Source organism: Fragaria vesca, linkage group LG6, assembly GCF_000184155.1.
Source record: "Fragaria vesca subsp. vesca linkage group LG6, FraVesHawaii_1.0, whole genome shotgun sequence".
NCBI lineage: Eukaryota > Viridiplantae > Streptophyta > Magnoliopsida > Rosales > Rosaceae > Fragaria > Fragaria vesca.
The window spans coordinates 19,102,942-19,124,316 of record NC_020496.1 but is presented as its reverse complement, the minus strand read 5'-3'; the positions used below and the strand labels follow the sequence as shown (position 1 = coordinate 19,124,316).

Below are 21,375 nucleotides of genomic sequence, written 5' to 3'. Positions count from 1 at the left end.
ACTAAGTAAGAATGCCTTGAATATCATAAAAAGACGTACCAATATTCTTAAACAAAGAATTGAGATATAGGTTAACCATGAAACATGAAACATCTGGATCGAAGAGAGCTCCCGCTTGATACCCAAATTCTCCCCCCTTTCGTTACAAATTCTTAAGTTGTTAATGTTAAAATTACACTCTTAACTGTTTATTGTAGTTACAATGTTTTACTACAGTAGATTTTGTATAGTTAGATTATATGCCACATTTATGGCTCTGGTCATCTTCAGTGGTGACTTAGGGAGATGTCCTAAGCTTCACACAAATTAGTTTCGTTGTGATAAGGAAATAGGTCGTAGCTACAACGTGAGCACGACTCCTTCTCTCATGTTTCTCTTCATTTGTTTGCTCCGTAGCCAATATATTTGTGTTATGAAATTGTGTGTGCAGGTGAATAATCAAGAATAGAGCGAAATTTCAACAGTTAGAGTCCTTTTTGAATGAAGCAATGACTAGGTCAGGATTAACCCAAGAATCTGATTAATATGAAGTTTTGTATGCGACTCAAACAACAAAATGAGCTTGACAGTGTGAAGCGGGGTGTGAGAGCTAGAAATGACTGCGGTGAGAGAATTTGACAGTTGCCTAGGTAGGCATTTTCTAAGAAGAACAAGTGGAAGGTAGCTATTTTGGATGATGGTTAGGATTGGGTTTGGGGCTTGAAGGGTTAAAGGCTCGGAGGCTTAAGGGTTTGAAGACAGTTTCTAAATTTTATTTCGGTCTTTGCTTGATAGCAATTTCAATCTCAAACCTCTCCTTTTATCAACTCAATTCAAAGGTATCATGATGGCTCAGAACAATTGGTTTTCTCGAGAAAGCATATCCTCATTACCCCGTACAAGATTTCAGCCCTAAAATCTTGGGGAAAAAAGAAATACTTGAGAGATGAAGTTTTGGTAGAAAGTCAAAGTCAACACATACTCTCAGCTATCTTAGAGGACTGATACAACTATAGTGACACAAAACATGGAACAAGGATTAAAGGCTCAGTGTCAGTGTCAGTGTCAGTTTGTGAATGTTGACAACTCTTGAGGGTTGTACGAAATGATAATTAAGTTATATGACTCAAGAAGGTCGTGAATGTTGACCAACCTTAAATTGTTCATGCAAATAGTTATCCAATTTGATATCATAGGTTATCTTGTGTGTACACATGTAGTCTCTAATAACATCAAAGCAGGTATGAATACACAATGCTCTATTTTCATGCAACACTGAGACATGATGATCACATTACAACTTTGTTGGTATAACCCAGCATCATGATAACCAAGATAAGTAACTACCACAACATAGTACGAGAATTTCACAAGCGTAGCAAATTGTGACCATGTAGCGACTTGGCTTTAGTAGTTCAAGTTGTTTACTCAACAAGATCAAGCTATGGAAGGAGAATTTATTGACTTTTATAGAACTCGTCTCGTTCTATTTAATGTCATTAACGATCACCGATCCATTTTATCTTGTTTTAGACGGTCGCCTACTCACTTTGTTTTATTTTTAACAGTCATCACCCCTTTTATTTTATTTTGATGGTCACGGAACCATTTTCATTACACGTACATTTATTTATTTATTTACTACTTGACTCTTCTTCTATTATTTGAAATTCGAAGTTTGTAAAAGTTCCATATTTGTAACACTAACACTCCTTCAGGAAAATTTGTGAACCCACACAAACACTTGCCGTGATTTATCTGTTTTCATTCTTGGCCGGAAGCTACAAATAAGAGACCGGATATAGGTCGATTTACCCTACCCTTTTTTTTCTTGAGAATCCACACAATTTCACGGCTCACCGTCCGGTTATTTTTATGACGGCAGCAGTCATCCCCCAAATTGTACGGACGTCAATGAATTTAAGATATTTATTTATTGTTTTTTTTCTTTTCGAAATTAAAAAAAATATCTTCCGCTCACATAGCGTAGAAGAAAGGGAAAAAGAAAATGAAAGAGTTTTGAACTCTGGGTTGAAAAGGCAGAGAAAAACAATCTCCAAAAATTAAGAAGAAAAAGAAAAGAAATCTGATTGACGACGACGAAGAAAACCAAAAGCGATATCTGCGCTTCTTGTCCGATCTCCCTGCTATTCTTGCTCTCAGCAAACCTAGGGTTTCGTTTCGCGATCCAATTCCCGCTGTTTTCACTCCTCGTTTTCGCTTCAGGTTCCAAGCTCCTCTCTCTCAGTCTCTGTAACTTTTTGTTTTTGTACAATTTAGCTAGGTTTTGGTGCTTGCATGTCTCAATTGGAGCTTTGAGTGCGTGCTTTTCTTCTTCGTTTTCGATTTTGAACGATACCGGTGTTAACGAGCGCGCGGAATCGTTGTTTGGAGTATGACATTGCTTTTGTTTTTGGAGTTTTGATCAGAATGCTGGCTTGATTTGCTGGATTTACTGTGATCTGCTTGCTCGGATTTGTATTTGTTGCGATTCGTATCGATATCTACAAGTTGTGTGTCAGCTTCGTGTTTAATCATAAATTAGCTATGTAATTAGAATTTCTTAGTTGTGTTATCATTTCTTGTTTGTTGATGAGGTGTTTTAATCTGCAAGTTATATTTTGGAATAGACATTTGCTTTAGAAAAAAGTATGAAAATGCGAGTAATTTATTTCTTGTGTATGTGGTGCATTAGGTTCCTCATCGAAATTATTGGTGGAGAAGGGGTTGCGTTCCAGCAATCATGAGGTCATGGGCAGATTCTGTAGGTAATGATGGAGACAATGCAGACGCTGGTTCGTCTGAAAATAACAACTCATCTCGTCCTTCTGACAATAAAAGCTCATCGCGCCCATCGGATAATAGCAGCTCATCTCGTCCTGCACGGTCAACTTATGTCCCACCACATCTTCGTAATAGGCCTCCGTCTGCTGATTCTCCAGCTCAGACTACCCTGCCACCAGCCAATGTAGGTTATAATGGGCCTGCAGCTGGGTCCGCCTGGGGTGGTGGTGGTTTTAGGCCTGATGTTGGCCGCGGGGGATATGTAGGTGGTGGTGGTGGTCGAGGTGGTGGTGGTGGTTGGAACAATCGAAGTGGGGGGTGGGACCGTGGGAGGGAGAGGGAGGTAAATCCCTTTGGTGATGAAGATTACTCAGAAGAGGCATTTGAGAAAGAAAACACAGGCATCAACTTTGATGCTTATGAGGATATCCCAGTCGAAACTAGTGGATCTGATGTGCCACCACCTGTGAATACTTTTGCAGAGATAGATCTAGGGGAGGCATTGAATTTAAATATTAGGAGATGCAAGTATGTGAGGCCAACTCCTGTTCAGCGTCATGCAATACCGATCTCACTTGGAGGACGAGATTTGATGGCCTGTGCTCAGACAGGTTCTGGCAAGACAGCTGCTTTCTGCTTTCCAATTATTAGTGGGATCATGCTGGGGCAGTATGCTCAGAGACCTCGTGGAGCACGTACTGTGTATCCTCTCGCTCTTATTCTCTCCCCTACTAGAGAACTCTCATGTCAGGTTAGATTGTGATTATGCCAGTCTTGCATGCACAATTTAATGGTCAATATGTAAGCTTATCCTTGTTTCTCTTATGACCTGCTTGCAGATACATGAAGAAACTAGAAAGTTTGCTTATCAAACTGGTGTCAAGGTGGTAGTTGCTTATGGAGGAGCGCCAATAAACCAACAGGTTTGTAAATCATGTTATGGTATTCTTATGTTTTGCATCCTTTTACCAATGGAATTAACTTGACTGTAGTTTATTTACGCGGCCCTATCATACTTATCCTTATAAAATGAGGACTAGGTTGTCAAGGATGGGACGATCTTAGGTTTATAAGTTTTGGAAAAACAGCCCGAAAAGAATTTGATTCATATTCAGTTGTGACTATCGTTGCATACCATAGGGGATGACCTGTTCCAAGTTATCCCTTGCTCATTCAACTATCATAACTTATGGACATCCTTGCCATGGGTCCTTGTGTCCTGTCCACTTTACAATTTCTTTTCAGTGAGTGTCCTATCTTACTATATGTTTTCTAATCATGTCAGTTGAGAGAGCTTGAAAGAGGAGTAGATATTCTTGTGGCAACTCCGGGTCGATTGGTAGATCTGCTTGAGAGAGCTAGAGTATCATTGCAGATGATACGATATTTGGCTCTCGATGAGGCTGATCGGATGCTGGACATGGGTTTTGAGCCTCAAATTAGGAAAATAGTGCAACAGATGGACATGCCTCCACCAGGTTTGAGACAGACCATGCTATTCAGTGCAACCTTTCCAAAGGAGATACAGGTTTGTTTCAACTATTAGATTCCTGTTACTTTTTCATTGACAATCTATTCCCTTTGACTTTTGTGTTGATGATAGTTGCTCTGAATTTTGGATTTTAGTATCAAAACATGAAAATCTCTTATAGCTCACAGTTTCTGTTGGAACGCAGAGACTGGCATCGGATTTTCTGGCAAACTATATATTTTTGGCTGTTGGAAGGGTTGGCTCAAGTACTGATTTAATTGTTCAAAGAGTTGAATTCGTTCATGAATCTGATAAGAGAAGTCATCTAATGGACCTCCTTCATGCACAAAGGGAGAATGGAACTCACGGCAAGGTAATATTTTTATTATGTAAAAATGTTTTATCTGAATTAATGGACTAAACTTACTTATAATCTATTTCTTTTTAATAAATTTTCAGTAACTTGCATTATATTTACTATTCCGTGTAACCGAATCTGCAGCAAGCTTTGACATTAGTATTCGTGGAAACAAAGAAGGGAGCAGACGCACTGGAACACTGGTTGTGTGTCAATGGGTTTCCTGCAACTACTATTCATGGTGACAGAACACAACAGGTAAGCTGGTTGGATATCTAGGGTATAAGAAGTGTTTTCAACTGTTCCCTGTCTGAGTGATATATCTTATTATATAAATATTTATGGTAAAGAGATGACTTAACTGAAGCTGGGAGTTCCGTAATGTGTTGCGTCAGTGTCTTCCCTAATCATAGGCTATGCCCTTCCTCGTATATAGGTCCAAGCTTTCTCCATTTTTTCATTCTCTCCTTATCTCTACCCGTGAAGTTTTGTGTTGCTTTAAAAGAGATTAAAAGGAATGACGTGGAACAATGAGGAACTGGAGAAGGTTATACTATATTAATTACTTTTATGAATGAGCAAGTAAAATGGGTGTAGAATATGAGAAATAAAGACATTGTGATTCTAGCTTGTTGCGTTGTGTAACGATGAAATGGTTAACAAATATTACATCTCTAATGACCTCTCAGACATGATACTAATTCATTTTTTCAAATTTTTTTTTAGTGAAACACACTTTATTGCTTATTTTCAAGGTTTGGAAAAGTATAATAAATAGCCTCATTTGATACTTATAATCTGAATGTAGTTAGAATATTTAGCCATGGTAGTATTCTTCGTTCAGATGTGGAAAGCACTCACATGAGTGTGTAAGATTCAGTACAGAGCTCTAGTTGCTTTGGTAGGTTGGGGACTCTGAACACATGAGCTGAATTAAGCTCAAGCTGGCACAAACTTTTAAACTAGGAAAAGGAACTCTAAGAGAAAAACACTCATCCCTCTTTTGCTGAGCTAAACGCTGCCATGTGTGTGCGGACTATGTCTCTGCTTTTCTTGCAGTCAGCTTTTAGTGTACGTTTCATTGATAAGGGCTTAAGATCACCTATGAACCTGTCAGACATTTCTTTAATAGAGATATGCTATGGTATGATGCAGTGGAAATATCACTTATTAATTGCAGTCCTTTTCTTTAGATGGTACATTGACCATGAAGTATAGCATTAATCTGAGACCTGACATAACTCCGGTATGTCTGTATGCAGGAAAGAGAACAGGCACTGAGATCATTTAAGAGTGGACACACACCAATTTTAGTGGCAACAGATGTGGCAGCACGTGGTCTGGATATTCCCCACGTAGCTCACGTGGTTAATTTTGATCTTCCAAATGACATTGATGATTATGTTCACCGGATAGGAAGGACAGGGCGAGCAGGAAAATCAGGACTAGCAACGGCATTCTTTAACGAGAATAACCTTTCAATGGCAAAACCATTAGCTGATCTTATGCAAGAAGCAAATCAGGAAGTACCTGCTTGGCTTACTCGATACGCATCGAGGGCTTCTTTTGGTGGTGGTAAGAACCGGCGATCTGGGGGAGGTCGTTTTGGTGGTCGTGACTTCAGAAGGGAGAATTCTTTCAACAGGGGTTTAGATTCCTATGGAGGGGGAAACAATGGCAGTGGTGGATATGGCGGTGGTGGATATAGCGGCGGCGGCTACGGAGGTGGGGGTTATGGTGGTGGGGGATATGGTAGTGGGGGTTATGGTGGCGGTAATGGGGGCGGTACTGGTCCCAGTGCTTGGGACTAGTGTTCCATCACTTGATTTGTTCCCGTTCCTTTTTCAAATTTGAGTATATAGAAAAACTATTTTCTTCCAATCAAGGGATTGTATATTTTGTTTTCGTTCTCTTTCTTTGTTGTTAAGTTTTTGTTTTAAAATGGGAACTGCTATTCAAAATTTTTAGAAAACTATATTATGATCTAATTGATAGAATCACAGACACAGAATAGGACAGCATAATAGATGAAGGTTACGTCTCTGTTACTTGTAAAATCACCCACAATCTGGTAACTTGCTTACCACATTTCAATTCTACTACCAAAATCTGGAGGTTTTCATATCCATTCAAGGGGTGCCCTTACATGTTGAATTTCAAGTTAGCTTGAAATGCTACCTGGTCCTGTTGGTGCCGCCTGAGAGGCAAACCATTTAACTGGCTGTAAAGTAATTGCTGGTTAAATCTTGGTTTCGAAATGATAGCTATAGGAACCAGATGGTTTCGAAACCAGATATATCATAATAGTTAGAGATATATCATCTGGTTTTGTTAATTCATTTGGAAGATTGAGGTCCTTTATTCTCGCTTTAACAGACGGCCAGAACAGATGCACATAGAGCTAAAAGTTGCAAGCAAGCAATGAGAATCAAGCAAGCCAATGGCAAAGGCAAAATCAGAAGGCAAATGGTAGTTTATATCTGGAGGAAATGCTCTGTAATTAATCTCACAGAAAATTTACAGGGTCAATCACTCAATCTCTTTCAGACTGATAGTACACATAAATGGGAGAACATTGAGGTCAAGAAAATTAGACAACAGAACTGATTCCAGATAATGATAGCTATAGGAACCTAACAATTTTACAGTGACTTTTCATGGATCCAGGTTGAAACGCTCCTTGTTTTAGATAATAACCGAGAAATCTACATGGGGCAGGCTGCAGTCTTCAAAATTCATGCTTTCAAAATCCATAACAAGATAACCTCGATAGCACTATACCCAGCAAGTTCTAAATATTACTTTTTGCACTGTTAAGAACCTTTCGATTTGCTGTATTCAAACAAAACTGATGTAGGAGCCAGCAGACATTAGCTATAAGCTACTTCCCTGCAGTAAAAAGTAAAAACACTCTCCCAACTAGCAATAAAACATGATACTCAAGGTACAAATATGTGACAAAGCAAGCATAGCAATTTCAACAAGATCTTCTATTCGAATTAGAAAGAGAAATAGATGAGAGAAACTATTTCAGAAAAAGTTTGAATCAATTGGCAAATGATTTATCCATCTACCCAGAAACATAACATTTTAAGGTTATCTTCCGAATGCTATCCAAGAGTACTCAACATCTGTATACACTTACAGTTTAATACCCTGTTATGGTTCAAAATCTCCAGATGTAATGCAGAGAGGCATAAGACTGTACAACTATTCAACTAGATATTAGTGTAATGTCATCAGGGTCAGATTACAAAAGAACTGGCAATGGGACATCTTCTCACATTAGAATAGAAATTTTGGCCACATGTATACAAACAAAGAGCACTGTGAACAAAACTTGGATTCTTTGATTAGCTATTAAAAGACCACTAGATGTATAACTGTGTAGCCTCAAAGAAGCATTGGTTACCCTTGAAGGAAACTTAAATGTCAGAATCATCATCACATTTGTACAAGAAAATCAACATAATCTCAGTAACATTTCTGATTCGCCTGACACTAGACTATAAATAAGAAAGCGCAAATGTTCACTACACAAGAAAGAAAACAGTTAACTTGACCGTTGCCAAGACAATCTTACTTGAAAGGGAGTGACGATTGCTAAGCAAAATATTCAGTCAAGCAGAATCAGTATTCATCATATTCTTCCGAATCCAAGTCTGATTCTTCATCTTCATCGCATTCATCTCCTGTTCCAACCTCTTCCTCTTCATAGTCGTCTTGACCACTTTCAGTCTCCACATTGTCAAGCAACATATCTTGCTGAGACAGCATATTCACACCTTTATTGCGATAAATAAGCCCTGTTCTCATTACATGATAAAACTTCTCTCTCAAATGCGCAAGTGGATGCGGGTTCACTAGCTTCCCTCGTTGGTAACCTTCCCTGAGTGCTACCGTGGTTGTTTTACACTTCAACGAAAGATAGAAAATCCCGGGATACCTTGTAAAGATTCTTGTAAACTTATGTGGAAGATTCAACTCCTCTCTAATAATCCTCACATAGTTCCTCTTGGTCTTCTTATGAATAGTCAAGCTCAATAACTCATGCAACACTCCAACAACCCTTTTCTCCATAAGGTCACTATTAGGATCAATTTGCCTAGAATCCTCATAGGGAGAAATGTATGGCAACTTCTGAAACTCCTCCATCCATGCCCTCACCTTCTTCTGCGCCCCATAACCCCTTGGAAAACTCATGGGGAAAGCCAACACAGTCTGTCCCCTCTTAAATTGCCTATACTCATCCCCCACATCACCACCCTCCTTATTCCTCTGCAATGCCGAAACCGCAAACTCATCAGGACAATGTATGACCTTCAACCTCGTAACCCCATCCGAGGCCTTAACTAATCGAAAACAATCCGGGTACTTAGGAACCAACACTTTCTCAAACCCATCAGGCAAACCCAAATCCCATTTCAAAGGATACAAAGACTGCAGAGGCAAACTCTTGGTTTTCATCATCATAAGAACCCTGCTAAGCCTCTCAACAGTGTCACTCTCATGGGTTTGGTGTATGTTCTGTTCTTGTGAATCTAGCAATAGTGCTGTGTCCGTTAACTTAAAGCAAGGCAAGTTGGCATAACGGGCGTGTGGGAATTCGTGAAAGAGAGTAGGGTACCTGCGCATGAAGCGGAGAACGGGGACGGTGAGGCCGAGAAGCTTCTGCCAATCGGCGAAGGACTTCGCGGTGAGGAAGCCAGTTGGGGATCGCTTGATGGCGTCCTTGAGGAGAGAGGCGGCTTTGAGATCGGTCTCGGTGTCGATGATGTGGTCTAAGGTTCGGTTCTTGACCCATTTCAGGCGGACCTTGGCAATGATGCCGCGACATTGGTGGTGTTGGTGAGGGAGGAGCTTGGTGGCTTTAGACAGGGTTTGGGGTTTTAGGAGGGAGAAGAGGTAAGCCTTCATTTTCTTTGTTTTTGGGGTTTTGAGACTTGGTAGAGTTCTGTATGTATGTCTTGTCTATGTTTGATTTTGGTTGGAGGCTTGGAGCAAGACCAGTTTCACTCTTGAAAGTCTTGATCGGGGTTCGAGCTTCTGGATTTCGGAACTGAGCTCACTTATATACCCACACTGTTCTTGTCGGTAATTAACCAAAAGATTTATAGAATTCATATGTAATTCTATACCCACACATGTTCAGAATTTATGCCTTATGTGAACCATTTTAATTTAAAGAAAATGCCCAAATGCCTAAGGGTGTTACCAGATGTACCAAGCAAATTTCTAGATACACCCGGCAATGCTAATTTTAGAATGAACTTTCCAATTTTGTCCTTCATCTAAATACACCCGGCAAACCTAATTTAAACCCAGCAAATTACTACACACATACGGTCATGGAATACAGTAAATTGAAGAAAGAAGAAATAAAGAGTTCAGATGATGGGATTACGATTTCCTATGTGAAACCATATAATTGAACTCTTATAATTGAAAATTGAATAACCTCATGTAATTGAACTCTCATGTATGAAACCTCAACGTCATCTTCATCATACAATTGAAATCGAGATCAAGGAGAAATAAAACTAGTCCATGCCAATCCCATCTTGTTTGCAATAGACACACTAAAACAGAGGACCACCTCGATCTGCACCTAAGACTGTAGATTATCATATGAATTTATCATATTTATCTCTTCATTTCAGTTCACTCAGACCCATTGAAACACCAGCCCCAATCAACCATGATGCGGGATGAGTGAGGAGACACAGCTACTCCGACACAGATGAATAGCCATCGCAACAACAACAGACCGATCGAGCACTACGATTTATTTTGCATGTTTTATAGGGGAGGATGGCAATGGTTCATGGTCTTCCCCAACGATGGTGTTAATAGCTAGATAGTTTTGCTGGGTTTGTATAATATTAAAATTAAGGGTAATGTGGAATTATGTTATTTGTTAGGTCTATTTAGAAGTTTGTTAGGTACATTTTTAAAAACACATTAAATTAGATTAGAGCCCAATTGAATGAAAATCTTATCCTGAAACCCATTCAAATGATTTTAATTAAAACGACATCATTACCCCTTTGTGTAACTAATACCCACACTTTGTCAGTGAGCCGTGGTTTGGTTAGTTAAAGTGTTTAACTAACAACTTTGAGGTCATGAGTTCAAACCTCACAGACATATGTAGGATGTGTGAGTTATTAATAAAATAATTTAAAAAAAAAAAAAACATATCCCACACAAATCTCATCAGTTTCTTCTCATTCAGATCCCTCTCTCTCTCCTCTCNTCATGTCAGTCTNANAACGACGACTCGTACTACTACTACGTACGTACGTACGTTACGTTACTACTACTACTACTACTACTACGTACGTACGTACGTACGTACGTACGTACGTACGTACGTACGTACGTACGTTACGTTACGTTACGTACGTACGTACGTACGTACGTACGTACGTACGTACGTACGTACGTACTACTACTNTGTAGTAGTAGTAGTAGTAGTATATATATATATATATATATATATATATATATATATATATATATATATATATATATATATATACTACTATATATATATACTACTATATATATATATACTACTACTACTACTACTACTACTACGTACGTACGTACGTAGTAGTAGTAGTAGTAGTAGTAGTAGTAGTAGTATATATATATATAGTATATATATATATATATATATATATATATATATATAATAACTAACTAACTAACTAACTAACTACTACTACTACTCTCTCTCTCTCTCTCTCTCTCTCTCTCTCTCTCTCTCTCTCTCTCTCTCTCTCTCTCTCTCTCTCTCTCTCTCTCTCTCTCTCTCTCTCCTCCTCCTCCAACGCCGATCAAGAAGGCTACGCCGACATAAAGCTACGTCGGAGATCTCCGCTGATCTTCTGCTCCGACCTAACCCTAGGCTCACCCAGATCTAACTCATGAAGGCGACATCAATATGATGAAGGCTACATCGGAGTACACTATGGAGATTGCTCAAGAGTATGCGAGCAAGTATGTTAGCCTGTTGTTTCGATGATTGAAAGATTCCTCATGTTGTTTCGGTTGCCTATATGTTCAATGATGGTGAGCTTAGTTCTCAGAATGCAAATACTTGCTAGTGTTTGGTGTAATCGAAATAGTGAATAATGCAAACGATATGACACTTGTATATAAGATGTTTCACCTTCATATGTTTGACATCTGTGGTTAAGTATTTTATTTTTCCATTGCAATTTTAACCTAAATGCACATATGTGGAAATGCCCATGAGTTGCACTTATTAGTGTTACGTTGGACACTATCAAGCTATCATATATTATTCTTTTATGGGTAAGGCTAGGATGAGTTGATGCATGGTATGCATTAACTATTTTGAAATAATATATAAAAATGAAGTACTTGTTGTACAGGTAAACAAGTCATCCAGTAATATTGTGACATGTGTAAAAAAATTACAATTTTAAGAACCTTTTAACTATGTTATACGTGAATTGTTCAAAAAGTTGTAATGAGGGTCGTAAATGTTGTAATTACTTAGTTTACTACTGTAATTATCACTAAATACGTTAAATGTGGTATTTGTAGTAAAAATATCATGAATGGTGTAATTTACTTAAAAAATGACTATAATTACATAAAAAATAACTATTTTACAAGATTAACGACTTCAGATAATGTAAGTCTGATTATTAATATTTACAATATTCGTTGTCACTAGAGATAAAATTATTGTTATTTTCGTAAAAATGATCGTATTCCAAGTAATATCAAGAATACAACTATATTTACTAATTATACCTTAGTTGTTGTAATTTATAGTAAAACACATTGTATTATAAGTAATTATCTCAATCACAACAAAATTTACTTAAAGTAAGGTATTAATTACTAGATAAATGATTTTATTACACAAACAACTTATTTACTATATGTACATCAGTTTTACCATTATTATGACAATTTGTTGTCAAATTGGTAAATTAGTTCTCGAACTTGTAATTGAAAAAATTACTACAAATACAAGCTTGATTACTACTTTTTCAACAATTAGTCGACTTAATAATCAAAGGGTTCTCATACAAAGAACTACCATGAAATCGACATTAATTACTACTTTCACATCAATTGTCGATAAACCATGTAAAAACGTCGTCACATAACCTAAAACTTCTTAAAGGACATGATTTACAATATAAACATCATCATAACATCATAATGGTCTCAACGACAATTTACTTATATTAATAATATTTTACTTGTATTACAATACATTTATTGTTTTATTGGTATACATGTTCTCTAAACTTGTAACATGAAATTTTGAAGACTTTGTATTTCTTTTCTTTTTTTTTTCTTTCTTTTTTCTTGTTTCTTTTTTATCCCCGATGCCTTCTCTCTGCAACTCATCTTCCCCGATGAGCAATGACCATAATCAACCAAACAAGTAGAATCCAAGTCTAGAACAGGAATGGAACGCGCCCCACGCGCGTAGAATTGAGAATTTGGGTCGCTGCTAGTTTCAAGACTGGTGGCCGCCATGGCCAAATTTTGTGCCAACCTCCTGTTTATCAACTGATTCCGGCTTGGAGTTGGTGGGTGCCTTACCGATCGGGGATTTAGGTGGGTGCTATCACTTGCTCGCAGCGGCTCCTCTCTCACAGCCTCAGATGTCTCCTTCACCTGGGACGACGTCGTCAGGATTTCCCAGTCGGAAGCCCTCCCCGACGACCCTTCCGATCTCAGAGGGTACACTGATAGGATCAAAGCCTACAACCGTGGAGTCGTAAGTCTCGCTCCGATTGCTCTAAAATTACGCAATCCCAAGATTTTTTTTTAATTTCGATATAGATTAGCACGAGAGATACAGGTAGTGAATAATGGGGATAGGTTTGGATGTTTTGAGCTAAACTAGGAACTGCCGGATCCGTAATACTTATCCTATGCTCCCTAGTACACGTTAATGAGAGCTTAATTCCTAGTACAATGTGGCCTATATGTATGATCAGATGATGATGTAAATTTGCTGATTAAGCCATTCATTCGATCTTATTGGATATTCATTGATATTTTTCCCTCCTCAAGCCTTGAAAGAGCGTTGATGCAAGCAACAGGGAACATAAACAGGCTGTTTCAGAACCTAAGCTTATCACCGTGGTTGGTATCCGGGCGTGTCAAAGAGCAAGACGACTGCTACAAGTTGCAGTTCGACATGCCGGGACTTACCAAGGAGGATGTGAAGATCAGTGTTCATCATGGGAATCTGACAATCAAAGGGGAGCACAAGGCAGAAGAGGGAGAAGAGACAGACGATGAGTTCTGGTCATCAAGGAGCTATGGTTATTATAACACTAGTTTGGCGTTGCCGGATGATGCTAAAGTTGATGAGATAAAGGCATCGTTGAAGGATGGAGTGCTGTCTGTTACCATTCCTAGAAGTGAGAAGCCTAAGGAAGATGTGAAGGAGGTGAATATAAACTGATTAATATGTTCGGTTGGGTTTAATGGCTTTTACTGTTAGTGTGTGTGTGTATATTTTAGGCAAGTTGGAGAAGAAGTGTAACTCTCAATCATTTCATCTATTAGTAACCGAAAACCAAAAATTGTGGTCGATAGATGATGCATATTCTCCACCTGTGTTCACTACATTGTAGACATCTAACGATTTTCAACATGATTCAGAAACGTATCAAGCACTAAACCAATCCTCAAAATAGTATGTCAATGACCCAGAAAGTGATTGGAAAGTAAAAATAACACAAACTCAAAAGTACCAAAGTCAAAGTAAAAAAATTGTCATCTCTAAAACTAGCTGAAAGATGGTCAAACTAAATAAAAAGCTTCCTTTCAGGTAAAAGAAACTTAAAATGCTTCAATCTGGTCTAGTCATTGTTCTTCATTCTATTTTTTCTTGTTCGTCGAGCCAGGAGGTCGACCACGACCCCTTTTGGCATGTACTTGTGATTTTCCCTGGTGTGATTGTACTAAGTCTCTTGTAGTTCTGTCTAACACCAAAACCCATGACCTTTGCATAAGCGTAGTAAAAAGACTCGGCTTCCTCCGTAGTCTTAAATTTCTGTCCTTTAATGTCTTATGTAGACAACTTATCATACTGAATTCCCTTGTATTCCATCTCATTACCATCACTTTGTTTAAAAGCTGAAGGTTCGCGCGGTCCATCCATGCCTGTAAAAGAAAATGAAAACAAAAATATATTAAGCCCCTTTAAAGCTTAATAAGACACTAGCACAGACTAAGCATTGAGTAGACTCTCGTACTAAAAGCTGCATAAATGAACGGGCTTCTTCATCGATTTGTTTCTAACAACTAGGTGGGGTAGGAGAAAAGAAAGGCAACAATTAGAGTGCTAACTCAATATGTTATGTCTCCCTAAATATTCAGCAAACAAGATTTGTACTTCTTTTATTGCTCAGATAAAAATAAACAAATACCACTCTGGAGCATGGGATTCTGTTTGGCAAGACAAGCCCAAACACAAGTCTGAGATTTTATTTTGTATGTATCTTCCACAGAATAAGGAAAATATCTAATAGGTAATGGCAACTAATATCCACTACCCAGATTCTAACATGGCATACAGTAAATAGACCCTCACTCTGCACTAAAATTGGACTGTGTGGAATCCTAATCTTCAAACAGACAGCTAATATTCATTTCATTTCATTTCCTTGTCTTTCAAATCCAACTAAAGTAAAAGGAGACGTATATAAGTATACACTCACCATAAAATAAAGAAACGGAAACAGAGATGATATTGGCAGCGTTGAAAAATACCAAGAAAATAATGAATCAGCACCAGTAAATCGCAGTAAATTAGAAGACAAAGAAAAGAAATGATACCACAAACTTGAGATCGGATTTTCTACAGCAAAGAAGTTGTAAATGCGTCAAAAAATGAATAATAAGTTATTAGAGTGACAAGCCAATTGAACTCTAACAAGCTACCTTCTAAATGGGCATCCTCAACAGAAAACAATCACAGATCAACACTTGCACCACAATCTTAATATGCAAACAACACACAATTCAACCCAAATATTCACCCCAATGTTGGCCCCTGAGTCGATTACATACAGAAATTCTTGTAGAACATTGTACCATCTAGTCTTTCAGTCATGAGTGTAATGACAAAGCTAATAGTTTTGAGTGTTTTGATTGCTTCCAGAAACTTGTCCTTCTGACTTTATTAAAGCCATTGTTCCTCCCTATTATTCTAATCTCAAATCTCAATATAAATCAGTTTCTCCAAACAAGCTTGAAGAGCTGGAGCACCCCTGTTATGAAAAATCTCATTCAATGATGCAGGCCACAAATATATACATGATGATGATTCATAAAACAAATGTGAAGCCATTTGTGGCATTTGATAAACTCATATACATCACTAACTGAAGCATTTGATCGAACAGGTGGTGGGCATCAAATTTTAAGCATTTTGATTCAACATATTATCAAATAACACATCAAGTAACACACCAAGACCAGTGGAATCAGTACAAGTAACACACCAAATTATCAATTAAATACCCACAGCATGATCTAGCAGCTTTCTGATAGTAAGAACCCATACCCAATTATCACCCAACTAAACTGATATCAAATTGATTCTCAACAAAAACCCAAACACCCAACAACTAATTCATACCTTAAACTCTTTAAATTGAGGAGAATCTTCTGAGGTGGAGAACTAGAGATGAATGGATAAATGGATGACAGAGGTGAAAGCTGCTCGGAGCACCCTCCCAAAAGGAAAAAGATGTGTCTGTTAGGTTCGGTTCTTCTTAGTTGGGTTGGGCGAGTTCAACCAGAAATGCTATGCTTACACACAAGACTACCCCTCTTCCCGAAAGCTTCACGAGGACTACTTTACGACGACGGACGACCCAAATCGTAAGGGGTTTACTGCACAAGGCCCCTGCAGAGGAAAAGCTATATCCTGGCGAATAGAAGATGCTCTCCTCTTCTCTTCACTTTGGGTTTTAATCGGTGCAAATCGATCTGTTTCTAAGTTAGGTTTTTCTAATTCTGTTTTTGTTTTTGATTACATTTTTTATATATAAATTATGAAATTACATGCTACTAGTAAACAAGTTATAAATATTGAATAATCTAAACCGTTAGATATATTCAAAGCTTTATTATATCTAATGGTCAAAAATATTCAAAAGAGTTGATGCATAGCTCACCCTAGAATTTTCCTTCTTTTATATATGGTTTTGGAGCTATAGGTTTTACTAGGTGTTAATAATTTATTATTAGGAGTTAGGGTTAATAATTTTATTACTAGTGGTCATAACACTTTTATCTCTTCCTTTTTTCTTAGTCTTCGTCTATTTCTTTGTTTTTTTGTGTTTTGACTGATTATTGGCAGTAAATAATATGATTATTGGCGGTCAATAACATGATTATTGGGGTAAATAATTGTATACTGGGAGCTATGAGGGTCAGTAACCCGATTATTGGAGCCTAGTCATCATTATCAAGGGTTCATAATTGATTACTGAGGTTCAGTAACCTGATAATAGGGGTCAATAACTTAATAAAGTGATTACTAGAGGTCAATAACCCAATTATTAGGGGGCAAGAATCCGACGACGAGATTCCGGTGACTGGAGTCCGGTGAGGTTCCAGCCAAATATTCTCTCTCTTCCACCTTCTCTCTGTATGCATGTTTAAAGGGTGAGGGCACAATAGTCTTAAAATAATATTTTGTTAAGATTTTAGTAAAGATTTGTATATTTGAGCATAAACAAGGTTCCCTTACATTGAAATGGGCTCATGGAAAAGATTGTCTTTGGAATAGGCTCATGAAAAAGATTGTCATTGAGGGGTTAAAATTAGTACAAAATAGACATTTTCCCTTTAATTTATATAAGCAAGTTTGAGTATATAAGTGAGTTGGAGCTTCATGACTTACAAAATGTTGACTAGTTTTTCAAAAATTAAACATCCTTTACTCTTGAAAGTCTGTTTCAATCCTTGCATACAGTCATAAACTGTAGTGCAACAAAAATTCAATGATGATGGGTCGTGGACAAATCAGTAAAGTTGCATGCGTTATAACCCTGAACGGAAGTATTCAGCAATATCAAAACTATTATCGTAGTCGTTTTCCGTGAAACCAAATAGGTTATAAATATCAATTCTCGTTGATATGTAATAGTCACCAATCATTTGATGAATTTTTTTTTTGAAGAATGGGTAGTGAGCTCATAAAAGTATAAGCAGCATAAGTAGTGGACGATGGTGTAACATGTGACCAGTGTGTTAACACTTTAACCAACAACATAAAACATATAAGGTGTTTGTAAGTTGGTTGTATCTATGCACATTATCCTTTTTAGATTTGTTGTAAGAATGAAATTTGCTCTTTAGGGCACGTTTACTAACTTGGAATGAAAATTATCATAAATCGATATCAATAACAATCGATATCAACAAGAACCGGTATGAGAATATTTCGTACCATTCTACTGTTTACTTACCAAAAGAAATCAAAACATGAATGAAACTAATTACGATTGATGTTGTTTACTTATCATATGGAATCGGAATTAAAACTAGCTAGTTTGATTACTAAAATACCCCTACAATAAATGAATTTAAAATACCCCTAAAATATAATATATATTTTTAGGGTTGGGTAATTTAGAAATATTATAATCATGTGAAAATATTTTTGGGAGAAAAAGTTGATTCCATTACCTTGATTCTGATACCCATCTCCCCTCTTGGGTATCGAATAAGGGGTTTCGTCAAGAATCGATTCCTGATAAGCAAGTGGGACCCACATTCATTCCAATACCTTGACATGTTAGTAAACGCTAGAATTCACCCATTCCGGAATCAATTACACCACTCTCAATTCTATTCTAGGTTAGTAAACATGCCCTTAGTGTCATTAACATAGGAGGATCTCGCTCTATCCTAATTTAGCTAAAGAATAAACTTTTCAAAAACGATTGATGGGCATTGGAGATAACCAATGATACATCATGGGAAGTGTAGTGCGCCGACGAATAGGAGTTCTCCGGTCTTTGGAGCCAAGCCCAGGTGACGTTCAAATCACCATACGGCCAACACCTCTCTTTGTGGTGTCACCACCATGCTTTGTGGTGATGGTACTTCCCAAAACTTGCGTGTCCGTGCAAGTGTTTTAGCATACAAATCATTATTTTTCTTCCGGAATTACCTAAGCAATTATGTCAAAGCTTATATGAGTCGATGTCTCAAAATTACTTTATTGGCGACATTGGCGACAAAGGATTCAATAATTTGAATCGTAGTGAGGTACAATTTACTAGTTTAACTCAAGAGTTTTTCCATGATGCGTTTTTGTTTGCACTCATGAGAAGTATACACAAAAACTTTACTATTCTCACAATGAGTTTTAAATGGAAACCGTTGACGTGTATGTTCTTAAAGCTTAACAAGGTTCGAATTACTCTCAATGCATAAAGGACATATGTGACATTGATCATGGTGCCATGATGTAGCAAGAATCAAACTAAACTATGTCCCTGAATGACCAGTGATGATCCAATCACCGTAGTCATAGAAAATTTACAAAGCACTAAATTTACAAACTAAACTGTGTCCCACCAACGCATGTTTTGTTTGCTGATGATGTTATGATATTTACTCAAGGTTGCTCTAAGTATTTGAGGAACCTCATGTCTTTTATGGAGGAGTATGCTCAGAACTCTAGCCAAGCTGTAAATAAGGCTAAATCACAATTGTTTCTTGGCAAGTCTGCAATTCCAAGGCAAGTGCGTATTACAAACATTCTTGGCATTAATGTGAGCGTTTTTCCTTTTACCTATTTGGGAGTTCCCATTTTTGTGGGTCGACCCAAATCAGCTTCTTTGCTTCCCATTGCAGACAGAATCAAAGCCAAACTTAGTTCCTGGAAAGGGAGACTACTTTCACAAGCAAGGAGATTACAATTAATTGAATATGTTATTCAGAGTCAGCTACTTTACAGTTTCCAAGTATATGAATGGCCTAAAGAGCTTTTGAAAAAGGTCCAACAATGGGTACGTAATTTTTTCTAGAATAGGGACCCTCTAAAAGACGGTTTGGCACTTGTAGCTTGGAAGAACTGTTGCACCCCTAAGGATCAAGGGGGTTTGGGCCTAAATAATTTATTTACTTTAAATAAGTCGCTTATCTTGAAACGTTGTTGGGATGTAGTCAAAAGAGTCACTCTCTCTGTTGTCTTACTTAGTGGCTGGTTGTTAATTTCAGGCTCTTTTCCTACAACGACCTACAAGAAATCAACGATTTGGTTGGGGCTTAAAAAATTATGACCACAGTTTCAGGTAAGCTTATAATGGATTATGGGTGATGGTGAACTAATACTAATATTTAATCTTCTATGTTGCATTAACTGAAACATTTTGACCTTTAGTATGTTTTTACCCTTCAATAATTATGTGTTGCTCAGTTTCAACGTCCACCTAACAGGGGAAGGAAGCAAGGACAAATCTAAAACAAAGCAAGGGTTAATAGTAGTACAACCTGCCATTTTTATTTTATAATGGTCCTTGAACAACAAGATTTAAGACCTTGCTGGTATCATATATTAAGTTGACAACAAAAAATATTGGTAACTATAATGAACAAGGATGCATTCCTTTTGTGTATGCACAATGGTAAACATTGCATTTTCCTACGAGTAAATGTTAGTTACTTTTGCGCCTCTTTCATTGTCTATTGTGTGATGAAGAATGGTCTGTATAGGTTTGGACTAATTGATACTATGAAGTTCAAATATTATATGGAAATCAATTTCACATCTATTTAATATCTCTTCTTTTATTACCAATCATTCACAACAAAGATTGTCACCCCGCAGCAGCGCGCGGGATATTGTCTAATTTAAGTAAAAGCATCCAAGAGTCCAAGACCTAGCTTGTTGTTCTTTTTTAATTAAAAAAAAAAAAACAAACAAAAAAAAAGACCTTGCAATGTCCATTTTGGGGGTCTTTATTAAATAACAATTCAAGGAACAATAATATTGAGGGTCTTGCAATATAATATGGTTAGTTAGGGCATCTCCAACAATGGTTGTTATACCCATACCCATACTCAAAACCCATAAAAATCCATCTCCAACAATCAAAACCTATACCCAATTATGGGTTCCTACCAGACTCCCGACTCAAAATGGGTCGACTGTGAAGGAGGAAACCTGTTTGCAACTTGCGCGGGACCCACGAGCTAGCAGCTGCACGTGAAGGAAGAGGCAGACACAAGAGCAACGCGCCAGATGTCCAACATGTTGCAAACGCGCGCTAGAAGACAAGAAAACTGGCGGAAGAAGAAGAAGCGCGAACCACGCGTTGAAGAGAGCCGGACTGGTGTGGGTCATCCTTCGTGAGCTCGGCTGTGGTCCTCCAACGGTCACAAAATGCGCGGCCCATATTTGATTTCATTCAAAATTAAAGGTCCAGATAAATTCAGTTGGAAAAAGAAAAAATGAGGTTGAAAATCTTGTTTTCAAATGAAAAAAAAACTTGAAAAATAAGAAAAAAAATTTAGGAAAATATAGAAAATTATTTTGCCCGTTGGAATAGTAATTTGCACCAATGTCTATAAATACCATCCACATTCTTCATAATTTTTCACTCCAAAACTTCTCTCCTCCTACACTCTTTAATTTTTATAATGGACTAATTTCAGTTTACCTCCATCAACTTTAGGTCGATCATCATGTTAGTCCTTCTTCTTTCAATTTCATCAAAAAACACCCCTCAACTCCTAATTTCAT

General features: G+C 37.6%; 3 protein-coding genes and 1 non-coding gene across 4 annotated transcripts; 2 read left to right on the top strand and 2 right to left on the bottom strand.

Moving 5' to 3' along the window:
• The first annotated feature begins 2,121 nt into the window (after nt 1-2,121).
• LOC101292724 (DEAD-box ATP-dependent RNA helicase 37-like) lies at nt 2,122-6,403 on the top strand. The gene is made up of 7 exons (XM_004303317.1): nt 2,122-2,205; nt 2,675-3,514; nt 3,603-3,686; nt 4,049-4,291; nt 4,440-4,607; nt 4,737-4,850; nt 5,855-6,403. Exons 2-7 carry the CDS (start codon nt 2,723-2,725, stop codon nt 6,401-6,403), a joined length of 1,950 nt encoding a protein of 649 aa, XP_004303365.1. The 5' UTR covers nt 2,122-2,205; nt 2,675-2,722.
• Nucleotides 6,404-7,923: 1,520 nt separating this feature from the next.
• On the bottom strand, nt 7,924-9,509 carry LOC101310728. The gene has a single exon (XM_004305492.1). It carries the CDS (start codon nt 9,507-9,509, stop codon nt 8,223-8,225), a length of 1,287 nt encoding a protein of 428 aa, XP_004305540.1. The 3' UTR covers nt 7,924-8,222.
• Nucleotides 9,510-12,913: 3,404 nt separating this feature from the next.
• LOC101292434 (26.5 kDa heat shock protein, mitochondrial-like) lies at nt 12,914-14,144 on the top strand. The gene is made up of 2 exons (XM_004303316.1): nt 12,914-13,368; nt 13,668-14,144. Exons 1-2 carry the CDS (start codon nt 13,253-13,255, stop codon nt 14,062-14,064), a joined length of 513 nt encoding a protein of 170 aa, XP_004303364.1. The 5' UTR covers nt 12,914-13,252; the 3' UTR covers nt 14,065-14,144.
• Nucleotides 14,145-14,297: 153 nt separating this feature from the next.
• LOC101292226 lies at nt 14,298-16,629 on the bottom strand. The gene is made up of 2 exons (XR_184958.1): nt 16,249-16,629; nt 14,298-14,768 (listed from the first exon to the last, which is right to left on the bottom strand). It is a non-coding gene; the product is annotated as an uncharacterized LOC101292226 (transcript).
• Nucleotides 16,630-21,375: the final 4,746 nt, after the last annotated feature.

Excerpts from the sequence above, each read along its gene's own strand:
- LOC101292724 (XM_004303317.1), top strand. The coding sequence starts at position 2,723 with ATGAGGTCATGGGCAGATTCTGTAGGTAATGATGGAGACAATGCAGAC. Across the intron at positions 3,515-3,602 it reads CTAGAGAACTCTCATGTCAG|ATACATGAAGAAACTAGAAA; the intron begins GTTAGATTGTGA and ends ACCTGCTTGCAG. Across the intron at positions 3,687-4,048 it reads GAGCGCCAATAAACCAACAG|TTGAGAGAGCTTGAAAGAGG; the intron begins GTTTGTAAATCA and ends TAATCATGTCAG.
- LOC101310728 (XM_004305492.1), bottom strand. The coding sequence starts at position 9,509 with ATGAAGGCTTACCTCTTCTCCCTCCTAAAACCCCAAACCCTGTCTAAA.
- LOC101292434 (XM_004303316.1), top strand. The coding sequence starts at position 13,253 with ATGTCTCCTTCACCTGGGACGACGTCGTCAGGATTTCCCAGTCGGAAG. Across the intron at positions 13,369-13,667 it reads AAGCCTACAACCGTGGAGTC|CCTTGAAAGAGCGTTGATGC; the intron begins GTAAGTCTCGCT and ends TCCCTCCTCAAG.